General features: G+C 50.8%; 1 protein-coding gene across 2 annotated transcripts in view; it reads right to left on the bottom strand.

Annotated features, from left to right (window-relative positions):
* Fam167a (family with sequence similarity 167 member A) overlaps window positions 1–12,177 on the bottom strand; it is a 28,056-nt gene that overhangs the window by 4,541 nt on the left and 11,338 nt on the right. For both annotated transcript variants that reach the window (XM_029541687.1, XM_021204143.2), the window contains one exon: window positions 7,505–8,269. In XM_029541687.1, coding sequence (XP_029397547.1) covers window positions 7,505–7,885 — 381 coding nt within the window. In that variant the 5' untranslated portion in view covers window positions 7,886–8,269. The remainder of the gene's footprint in view (window positions 1–7,504; window positions 8,270–12,177) is intronic.

Genomic DNA, 12,177 nt, shown 5'->3' with positions numbered 1-12,177 from the left:
CCCCTGCCCCCACTCCTGGGCAGGCTCGGTTTTGTGTTTGTGCCCTTCATTTCCCATCATGCTCTCCCAGTTCACATGACTAGAGGCTTTTTTTTTTTTTTTTTTTTTGGTTTCGAGGCTTGCAATGCCTAAAGGACACAGGTCACTGTGGATAGTAAGGATGGCAAGATTCCCCCCACCTCCTGGCTCCTGGCACTCAACCCATACTGTTTCCCCAACCCCAGGCCAGAGGCATCACATTTACATCACATCCTTACAGATGAGGCCCTCCTGGGAAGGGTGACATTCAGATACTCCCTGAGTCCTGTGGTGGTTCTCCCAGGGCCTGGAGGCAGCAGACTTCTTGGGGAGACCCTGTTGTGAGTGAGGCTCCTCTCCTGCTAGCTAAACCAGTCACTAATGCTTCCTGAGCTTCTGCCTCCACTTCTCCAAGAAGGGGCTGATGATGTTTCCAGATCAGACAAGAAGCTGTATGTACCGGGAAGTGGTACTGGCTGAATGCAAGGCAGTAGCTACCTGTGGCCAAGTGCTTCCCTCTAGGTCAGGCCAGGACCCACAGGAACACCTAGGCTGGGACATCCGTCCTAGACTCCAGCCTACAGAACTCAGCTCAGCATGGGTCCACTCCTGTCCTCTAAAGCTCTGGGTAGAATGCACTTATTTTCCATCCCTCCCCAAGGGTGGCTTGCCCTGCCTCTGGGGAGACAGGCACAGGCTGGATTCAGAGGTGTGGTCTGTTCTTCCAGTAATCCCATAATCGGGCACACCGTGCAGGCTCAAAGGGTGGTGATGCCACCGATCAGGGTCAGGCTAAGGGTTTAGGGGTAGGTAGAGGGTCTCCAAGGACCTGAGGTGGTAGAGGGAGGCTTTCCGAGAGAGCCAGTGCTGCTGTTCAGACTTCTGCTGCCTGTGGACACTGGTGAGTTTGCGACAAATGAGAAGATTCTTAGGAGAATCAGTTCGTTTCTTCAGGTAGATGGCAAACCCCCAAGGGTAGGATTATCTAATTAAACAGTAATTATAGGGCTCTGAAAGAGAAGGGAGAGGTTTCCTGACTTCAGAGCTCTCTGTGGAGTGAGGAGAGGTGATAGAGACGCCGAGGGAAGACAGCTAGAGAGGAGAGGAGGATCTGGAACAGAAAGCTCTCAGGTGAACGTGCCCTGCTTACCAGAGAAAGATCGCATCAGTGCTCTCCTGAAGAGGAAAGAAAAGCTCACGCCTACTCCGAGATGAGGGCAACGATGATGGGGGCTGTGGAAATCCTTTACATGTCCTGAATGAATGCAATGGTTACCATATGACCAGGGGTTTCACTCACATCAGCTGCAGGCAAGGACTCCAACAGAGACCTGTGACCCATGTTCACAGTGGCACACTCCAACTGCAACGTAGATGAACACAGTCTAACCCTCCGGATGCTACCCAGGCTTAGAGGGGAGGAGATCGGAGACTTGTCACCATGTAAATGAACCTTGGGGCCATTATGCTGAGTGACATTAGCCAGATACAAAAGAACAAACATGTGACCCGTGTGAGTGGAGCAGCCGGAACAATCACATTCTGAGACAGACAACAGAAAGGTTTTGCAAGGGTGTGGAGACACAGGGAATCAGTGTTTAACAGTCAGCACAGATAGAAAGAGAATACCAAGATGAAAGACATGTGTCTCATCCCTAAATCTGGAGCTCCTTCGGATGCTAGCTCAGTCTGAGAGACTCCATTCGTCTCTGACAGATGCTAGAAGGAATTGGTGTGAGGGCCAGGAACTCAGCACGTGTGAAGGGGCAGAGCGCGGTCCATTTCCACATGGTTGGGCAACAGAGACCTAATTCTTGAGAATTGCAAGCAGTCTTTGTATTCTGCCGGGGTGTTTGTCTACCTTCACCTAAAGGTCAGCCATTGTTATAATAAGACATGTGTAATGTCAGACATTGTTATCATCAGTACTGTGTCGGAGTCTGTGTAGAACCAGGACAATGCAGCACACTTTAACCTTAGTTTGACCCCTGTGAATCCTGGATTGCCAAGGGTGGAAGGAGGCAGGTGGCACGGGTAAGGTGTCTTGCTCAATGGAAACTTGAGTTTCTGGGAACCTGTAGAAGGAAAAGCTCAAAGGTTCCCAGAAGCAGGTCCACATTGTGAATTGGTTTCCAGCAGAGTTGTGGACTCAGGTGGAAGCGGGCGTGTGCTTCATGGAGAGATTGTCTCTGCTAGGAAGGAGGTACTGGGTCACAGAGTTGGGAGTGGCCTCTCCTGACAATGTGGGGGAATGGGGGGGGGGATGGGGGGAGCTTCGATCTGTAGCCCCAGTACAACAAAGCTGGGCTTGAGGCCACACACCTGTGATTCTAGCCTGTGGGAGGCTGAGACACCAGTTCAAGGCTGGCCTGGGCTATGCTATAGATTAGTTCCAGGCTAGTTCGAGATGTACAGTTAGACTCTGTTTTAAACAACAAAAACAAACAAACACAAACCCACAGCAAGAAACCACCTCACCCCAGGTCAAATGACTGCTGTCAAAAAAATAGGAAATAGAAATATACTAACCCACAAGCAGGTCAACACATGTTGATTTAAATTATATATATGTAATATATATGTATATACACAAATATTTCAGAAAGGGATTGTCTATCCTACAGATATGCTCAAACTGAACTAGCCCTTTTTGATACTTGAGACTACCATGGCTGGGCTCTGTGTTTGCATAAGACACCTCCTCATATGGAGTGAAAGAATTATTTGGAAAGAAGGCAAACTGGAGTTGACTTTTGGAGAATAACATGGCAAATGCCCAGAGCTGAGAGGATATGCTGAGCAAGCACAAGGCACCTTCCAGCTTACTGACCGGAGGAGCAGTGGATATAGCAGCCATTTGGAGTGTGGGCTCTGAGGCTGGGCAGATGTGAGTTCAGATCCCCATATGCTGATAATCAGCTCTCTCGTCTGTAAAATGGGGGTGGTAATCCTATCAGTAGCACCTGCCTTGGAAGGACACCGTGAGCATCAGCTGTCCCAACAGAAGGAAACGCACACAGCACTGACCCTGGCCTTTGCCTCCGCTTTATCTTCCTTTCTCAAGCTTGACCGGTGGGTATCTGTCACCCCATTTCACAGTGTGCCTTTCACAGCATGTGGCCCATGATGTGAACGTGTGATAGGTCTCTGAAACAAGAATGAATCCTGGCCCCTGAGTCAAGTGGGTGCCATTCTATCAGGCTGAGCCACCCCCTTGCCTGTCACTTAACCCCTCTGACCTAAGACTTCTGGTCTTTCTGAGCCTCTGTCTTCTCCTTTGGAAAGTGGGAAGAGCAAACAGTCTCAAGCTTCTGGGAGCAGCCTATGAAAGTGCTCTGGGAGCACCCTATGAAAGTGCTCTGGGAGCACCAGAGTTCTCTGCTCCAGCATCATCACTCACCTCCACCCCACACAGTGAGCATGATCTGCTATCTGGATGGGTGTCCAGCAGATAAGATAATGGGAGCTGGTGTTATATGTGCCAGAGCCATGTGCTTGCCAAGATTTACCACTAAGAACTCCTGCTAGAGATCAAGCTGAGGCCACAAGGCATCGTCAGAACCCAGGTCTCCAGCTCTGACACACAGGCCCTGCCTGGTTAGTGCCTGTCAGCTTCCTTTTTCTGTTTTCTAACAACTATAAACACCTCTGCCTGCAGGGATCCAACACCCGCAGGAAACTAACACAGTGTAGGTGCTATGGATTCTCAGGTTCTCACCACAGAACCGGAGAGATTAAGGCTTTTGCTTTTGTCTGCCTCTCACAGAGCTGAATGTGCTCTGGCCCCTGTTTCTTATCTCCTTGTCTGTCAAGGGCACTTCTGAGCAAGACCACAGAGCCAAGATGAAAGGTGATTGTGAGACACTGACGGTCAGTCAGTCCGTCAGTAGCTCAGCTCCAGGCCCATGCCTAAGCTGGTTCCATGACCAAAGGGAGCTACCAGGCTCTGAAATTCCACATTCAGGGACAAGGAGCTGACAGACCCCTGATGGCCAGAGCTATGGCCTTTCTGCTAGGACAAGATCCTAGTGGCAGAGACCTAAAATCAATCTACTTCTGAAGCAGAGGCAGGAGGATTTCAAGTTCAAGACCTACCTAGACTATAGAAGGAATGCAAGGTCAGTCTGTGAAACTTAGCAAGACCTTGTCTCAAAAAGCATAATAAACAAAAGGGGATATAGTTCCATGGAAGGGCACTTGCCTAACATAAGAAGAAAGGTCTCTAAATCCAATCCCCAGGACTACAGACAACCTCGTGTTGAGATGGGTGTTTGGCAGTGTGGAGGGGGAAAGCCCATATACTGAATTCAGGATTATAGAGTCTCACCCAAGCTTCCTTGGACATGTGGAAGAAAGTATAAATTTTCACAGGAGTCTGACAAACGAGCAAAGAGACAAGGAGTACCCAGGGACAGAGAAAGCTTGATTCCAAATTTAAATACATATGGCATAATAAAGGTCATGCAAACTACTTTCACTGGGGCCTCAAAAACAGGTGGATTTCAGAGGCACCTTGATGTTGAACAATGGATAAATTAGCAAAATAGCACGAAGCTTGAAGCTTCGCTTTAACTGAAACAGACAGAAGCAGGCACTCTAACCGCGCTGCTTCAAACCAGGTGTTTTAAGAGCTGCCTTTGCTGGTGTCTGATCTCTGACAGGGCAGAACTGGTCATGGGAGTCCTGAGCTCAGCACTGGAGCTGCTGCTAGCCTCCGAGAGCACGGCTAAGCAGGTGGGCTTCCTGCACCCTTGGGCTGGGGATGCTTAGGGAGGAGGTCTTCACCAAGACCCTTTGCCGTCTGAGCTTGGCTTACAGGGTATGGACTCAAGCTTGGGAAGTCCACGATCTGTCCTCTGAAGTCTCTTCACAGTCCCTTGGGTCTCTTTTCACTCCTTGGTACTATAGATGTGGCTTGGCATATGACATTTAGTGTCCCTTGGGACACAGTGGAAATTCCAAATCCCAGACCCACAGAAAACAGTGTCCATCCTTAAGATAGACTCAGGGGGCTCTGGATGCACACTGGAGATCCAAGGCCCAATGGCTTTTCCAGCATGATCAGTTGGGCCTTCCCCAGTTGGGTGATCTGAGCCCCCGCTTTGTCCTTTCCTGGTCAGGTTCACTGACTCCCAGGAGCTTCATCGAGCTCATCTGTGTGATAGGAGCGATGACACATGTGTCAGGACCTTTCTAAGACTGAGTGGAGCTTAGGGATTCTCATTCAACCACTGCGTTCTTCTCTCTGCCTCCAACCTGTACACGCTGCTGTCTGCTGACGTCCCATCGAGCTCGGTTTTAGGGAAACTGGCTACCTATGGGAGGATGCTGTATTCTGTGGCAGCAGCTTAAGACTAGCATTGGCAAAGTGACTCTATGGTCCAAGGTTCGAATACCAGTCTCATTCCCTGCTGCGTTCCTCTCTGAGTCTTTTGTTGTCTTAAAAAAATGAGAGTTTGAGAAGGCAAGGTCACACCACAGCAATGAGACGTGCACACAGTGAGCACCATGACACATCTATCATCCTACTACTCATCATTATTCACCTATGGTCACCCAGGAGAATAGAAAATGTCATAGGTATAAGGCATGTTACTAATCCACATATTTCTTGTGCCCACATCAGACAGCCTTTGGCAACCAAATTAGTCCTGACTATGACTGTCTTGCCCTGGGATCCTACAGGCTGAGTTACCTGAACATGACTGGCCTCCTCCTCTTAGCCAGCACACTCTAGGTGGGGTACCTTGCCACGCTTGTTTTGATGTGTCCTGGCGATGGGTATGAGTGTGCCCCATAGATTTCAGACTCTGGGTACTCAGCAGCACATCCTAGGTGTTCATCATATCCTGAGGCACTGGGATCTTTCCAAGGCTCCCCCTGCTACCTTTCTATCTAAAGGATGCTGGGAGTTGTCTAGGAAGCTGGAAAGAAGCCCCTACTGTTTTCCATTCACTCAGAGGAAAAATTTCTCTACTCCTCACTCCAAAGGAGAGCCCACAAGGAATGTGAACTGATTTAAACAGTAAACAACTCAGCTCCTAGAAACAATAAACACTCAAATGAATCCCAAACCAACAAATTGCATCCTTGGCTAATGAGAATATTGTTTTGTTCCTCTGTGAAGAACAGATCTAAGCAGTTTAGCCTTGGGAATTCAGGGTGCAGCTTTCAGGGTCCGGGTCCTGCCCACCTCTCCACCTCTCACATTCCTGTGAGCACCCTGTAGTCACGCAGCCAAGGATCCACAGGAGCCCTGTCTTCTGAGAAAGCCAATAGCAAGCATACCATGCTCGACCCTGATGGCATACACAGTGGAACAGTGTGTTCTGAGCAGTCTCAATATCAACTAAAGAGGTTCCCAATCAATCAGATGCCCAGCTTCCTGAGCTGCCACCACCCTGAATTCCAATGCTTTCTTTCAGCCCACAAGAAATTTCAAGCCCCAGTGGAGAGATGTCTTGCAGGACTCACCAAAACAAACCAAGCAGGCCTCTGCTTTCCTGTTGGCTGGAGCGTTACCACCAGCCCTGGAGGGCAGCTGGCCCTTGACTGCTGGCTCCTTGGAGTCAGATGGCCCTGGAGGTGACTCAGGGAAGCCGCTGAAGCTTGGGGCAGGGGGCTTTGTTTCAGGTCTGGGTCTAATGAGAAGCCACTGTAGATGGGGGACCTAGTGCTTTTCCTGGAGCAGGATGGGACAACGTTCCATCTCCTTTCCTAGGATATCCATGGTGGGGAGAGGTTCCTGATGGGAGTCTGTTTTGCCTGTGGGCAGTAAAAGGATCCAGCTGCTGCTCCCTCAGCAACTTCTGCCCTCGCTCACTCTTCCCGTCTGGAATGCCCGACCCACTCTGACTTCTGGGCAGATTCTTACTCAACATCCTTTGCCAAAGCCTTCACCCCAGGCATGATCAGTCATGTGCCCTCTTCTGGAAGTTCTATACACCTTAAATTATTAAACAGTACTTCCCATGCTGAGCCCCAGTACTTAGAGCTATGAACCCCAAACTCAGAGCCCTTCTCAAAGCTGGCCACCCAGGGAGACCCACCATCCCAGCTACTGTCAACTCCCAGCTCAGGGAAAGAGGCCACTTGCTTGCTCAGTGAGTGGTGGTCCCCAATCCTATAGGTAACTGGGATGGATGGGGAGAAGTAGTTCAGGCAAACTCTGGGGCTCCCTTAGCTGTCCAGGAATAAGAGTAGGAGACTCCAATGCTGGTGAGGAGAGGGTGAGAACACATGTGGGCTCAGATCCTTGGGCTAACGCTTGCTTCCTCTAGATCTTTGATTAGGGGCTGACCAACCCCCATGTATCCACTGAGAAATGACATCTCCCTTCACCTAACAGGAAGCCGGACGTGCAAGTGGGACACAGGCAGAGACGGGAGGACAAACTTGATGTGGGAACACAGAAGAGTCAGACAGAAAGATGAGGGAGGGGACATGCATGGCACATACATGGGCTTCTTGGCGGGCAGCCACTCACCAGTTCCTTTCTGAGCCAGGCTATAGCTTCATCGATACTCTGGAAGCCTTCCAGCTTGCTGGTGGTCAGTGGCCTGTCACCCCTGCCGGCATTCCCAGCAGGTGGGAGAAGCTCTCGGGGCTCCCTTAGAGGCATCGAAGGCTCTCCACCCCCACATGCTCCCTGCTCCAGACTCTCTTGCTGGGCAGCTGGCCTCGGGAAGGGCCATGTCTGCTCCTCCAGCCTGGCCTGCCATTCCAGGTAGGAAGGTCTTCGGGTCTCCAGCCTCAGCTTCTCAGTGAGGGCCTTCAGACTGAGGAGGTGGTCATCGGGAGGTACGGCTGCCCCCGCTGGCCTGTCTTTCTCACCCACTTCTTCCACTTGGATCTGGGGCACAGACATTCTCTAGTCTGCCCTGGTAGCCAGACATGGGAGGTGGTGGGGGCCGCTCGGGAGGCTTGCTGGGTGGCAAGGTCAAGTCCTGCTACGTAAGGATCTCATACGGCTGCGACCATGGTGCCTGAAGGCATTGGTGGGATGGGAGCGAGTCTCACGGCTTGGCAGCACCTGGAGCCAAGCAAGGCTGTAGCGTGTGCCTCTCAGAGCAGCTGTGAGACTCAGGGTCTATGATTTGTCCCGTCGTAATCCTGTGGCGGCCATGCTTCACAGAAGGCAGGATCAGACAAGCATCGGCAGGAAATCTTTGTGACAGCCTCCTCCTCCAAAATCTCTCTACGCTTGCTGGAGGTGTGCAGGTCAAAGCCAGAGAAAAAGCAGAAAGTAGGCCTGCAGGAAAGAAAATAATATCAGCCCAGGTTTTATTCCCCAAGATGGGAAACTGAGGCTCGGCGATGGGACTTCTAAGGGTCAGTTCTTGGCAAGAAGTAAGGTGATGTCACAGCCTCCAGGCAGAGCAACTAATAAAACTGGACAGTTTTACTGTCAGTAAAGCCAATCTACCTCTCTGAGCCCATAGAAGACCTTGGAGCAAGTGCAGGTTTGTTTTAACACCCAATTTACAAAGCAAGAACCTGGGTCTCCAAGAAGCCAAGTGACTCACCAAGATAGATCCCTCAGCAAGAAACAGGGGGGAAAGCCAGCTGGTCTCGATCTCAAGACACAGGTTACTCCTCTGGGCAGGTCCTCAGAGCCAGCTGACCAGCCAAGTGGGATCCCACACAGACTCAGGACAGGTGTCTACTGCCCCTAGCCACCCTCAGACCCATCACAGCCCCACCCTTCATCCACACTCAGCTTCCGGCTCCAACAACAACACCTGACCTCACCTCATCCGAGGAAGCAAATAAACCCGCAGCCGCAGCAGGCAGGAGCTAGACTAGGAAACTGAACAGACTTATGACTCACTCTTGTGGAAAGATGTTTCTCCCATTCACCTAGACTGCCCACAGGGCAGCACCACCTTGCAAGGGATCCAGGCTGTGCTCTGAGCCGATCGACTTGGCTCTAGTGAAGGGCATAAGCCAAGACTCTTAGCCCATCATATCAAGGCGTAGCTGAGTTAGAAGCAGACCCGAGTCTCACAGCTTCAGCATCTCACATCCAGGGAGATCTGGGCAAGGACAGATTACAGTAGGAGGCACATGACTTGAACTTGGGTTTGAAACATATCTCTGTTGAGCTCTAAACAGGAATGAACTGATGTGGAAACACATCCAAGATAAGGCTCAGATGAAAAGCTATAGGCTCAGCCTCTTGGAGCATATGCTGTCCTTGTGTGCAAAAGAGAAGAAATAGAGATGTTTATGGACTTGCGTGTATTTTAGCTCCTGACTTCTTGGTGACACAAACTGGTCGTGCTGCCTTTACACAGGCACCATCTCCACCCTGATGAGGATTTTCTTTCCTTCTGAGACTGTTACATCGTTACATTGTACAAGCCAGCCTTCTTTCCGTTAGTGTAGCACACTTGAGCTGTGGCTGTGTTTCTTGGGGAATGGGTAGAAAACAACTTGTCTTTCTACCTGTTGAAATGCATGAAATTGTTCTGCATTTTAGTGGCTGTTAATCAAATCAGTGTTAAAAGTTAAAAGAAAAATTCCCTAGTCCAAAGAAGAATTAATTCAGGGGATACCTTATCACAGCGGCAGGAACTAGGAATAGATGGGGGTGAAGATTCAGAAGGCCCAGATGGGGGAGGTGTGGGAGCAACTAGGGGCCATTGAGGGAGGATGTGGGGTTCTTCTGGCCAGGCACACAGATCTTCAGGAAGGTGCGAGCAGAGCTTTCTGCTCAGGACCACTCCTACAAGCCTGGACTGTGAGGAGAGCAGACCAGAGCACTGGGTGCCGTCCTCCCTAGAGTCTGAGCCTACTCACACCAGGGCATCCTTAGGAAGAGAACATTCTAGCTCACAGATAGCAGAGAAACCCAGTTTCATTTCTTGCCTTCTCGGGGCAAGGTAATGGTACCCTGAGGATCCTTGATTGTCCCAAGGGATTCTGAGCCCATTATGCTGACCCCGAGGCTACCCTAGCAGCAGCCTCAGTTTCCAGAAGCTCCAAGCACATAGCTAGAAACTCGTCTTTTGAGATGCTGAGCTGGGGATCTGACCCCAGATCTGGGCTGTCGGGCTAGCTGAGCCTCCGTCTGGCTCTCTGTATATGGGGTTGAGACTACCCACCTCTTCACGTATGCTCTCTGACTGTTAGCATGCCAGGAAGGCGCAGCAACTCTTGACAGTCTGCCCCTGTACTTTCCCATGGTTGCCTTCTTCAGATCTCTCCAAGTGTGAAAACTTGGGAGTGGCTTTCTGGGGCCCTTCCCAGGCGCCTGCTGTCTGCTTTTTGTGCTGAGGTGCCAGGCTTCATTCTGAGTACACCTGGGGCCGCTGAACCCCCAGAAAGCTTCCTTCCTCTGACAAGGGAGCTCTCATTACAGCCAGCGAGCTTTTTGGAGACAGTCCAATTTAGACAGGCTGATGAGCGGTACCAAATCCTGGGAGAGTCTACACAGGCAGAAAGGCCTTCCTGCTCCTGCATGCTCCTGTGTAGGGGGTGGCAGCCTGCAGGGTGAGGTAAGGGTCTTCACTCCAGTTTCCATGTGTGGCTTTGTTTTAATTACTGCTTCTGACTAGACCCAGAGAAGGCCTGAACAAGAGCTCAGTGAGATGAGATAGCCTAGGGGGCCTTTGGTTCACTTCTTTCATGGGCTCTGTGAAGTACAGGGTATTCTCTGGCTCTCTCCAGCCTCACCCTCATCTAAGAGGCAATGGAGAGAATAGGTACTACCAAGTAGGGGAGCACAGAGATGGGAAAAGTGAGGTGCTTCCATGAGCAGGCTATAGGCAGCAGGGACCTGGGTACACAGCATCATCTGGTTTCAGTCAGTTTCTTTCTGCCCAGCTCAAAGCCAAAAGGCAGCTTGTCGGGCCCGTGGCTTCAGGACCACTCTGTGCTTCTCCATCGTCCTCAGAGATGTTGGATACAGCCAGAGTGCGCACACTCTGCAGACTGGCCTCTCCAAATGCAAACACTGGGTGGTCCTTGGTTTAAAACAGAAAAATAAAAGTTCCAAAGGATTTCAGGATGATGTCTGCCTCTGCTCAGGGTGTTGATGACTGAGGGCATTTGAGGCTTAACCAAGATAACAGAGCTGTTAGCTCTGCACTCCACATGCAGGAAGCCTTGATAAACATTTTAAAAAGTTGTAAAGTGGATGTAACCCATGGATGATGCCATATTCCAGTCCTGTCACCTTGCCACTGCCCTGAGCTGTCATTTGTGGGTCCTTGACTTTTTGGGTGATCTGAGTTGTCTCTGCTCTTTTGCACCTTTCCTTGGAAACCAAATGACCCTGGTATCTGAAGGAGGCCCAGAGGGTTTCTTCCTTCCTCTAGAACTGGGTGTAGGAGTTGGCCTGGAATGTTACCCACACAGGCCTGGAGAGGCTCCAGGAGAAAGGTTTGTCATCAACTGCCCAGGGAGCGGGCACTTAGCTAGCTTCATCCCAAGCGGGTGGTGAGGTCCTGGATGGGTGTTTGGGATAGGTGCCATCCACGGGCAGCTTCTTGGGTGGGCAGAATGGCAGCAGAGCTCTTCTGTCTTTTTTGAAATACTAGGGTGCTCTGAAGCCTGGGCCCAGGAAGAGCCCTCTGACATGCTGAGCAACAGTACCAAAGACTCACTTCTCCTAGTCTCTCCTGGAGCCAGTAAACTTAAGAGGAAAACAGGAAGCCAAAGGGCACCCCCAGACCTGGGGTCCAGGGCACCAGAAGAAAGCAGACAATCTCACAATCCCACCGGGCTCAGGTATGCCCCACACGGCAGATACCCCATTAGTAGCAGGGACAAGCCTTGCAGGTGTGCCAGTGTCTCCGAAGAAATGATGTGTGGGCCTGAGGGCTCACTCTGCACACATGGTGGCTGTTCAAACATGCTCCAGGCTTCCAGGATAGCAGGGGAGGCTTTGCCAGCTGTGAGCTAATTCCTGGGCTGCTGGAGGAGGTGGGTGGGTAGAGCTCCATCTGTCAGCCAACACCTTGTCTTGTTATGAGCTAATGTGCTCATCTGGAAAGGCTTCAGACCCACTTCCCCAATTGGTTCCTGGGCAGAGGAAGTCTATGGGGTCTGTTGACTAATGTTCCCCTAGACTCTTTCCACCGGGACCCATCATTTCCTCTACACACACACACACACACACACACACACACACACACACACACACACACACACANA

The sequence above is a fragment of the Mus pahari genome, chromosome 8 (assembly GCF_900095145.1).
Source record: "Mus pahari chromosome 8, PAHARI_EIJ_v1.1, whole genome shotgun sequence".
Lineage (NCBI taxonomy): Eukaryota > Metazoa > Chordata > Mammalia > Rodentia > Muridae > Mus > Mus pahari.
Note: the sequence above shows the minus strand (reverse complement) of the source record. Positions and strands in the feature narration are given on the sequence as shown.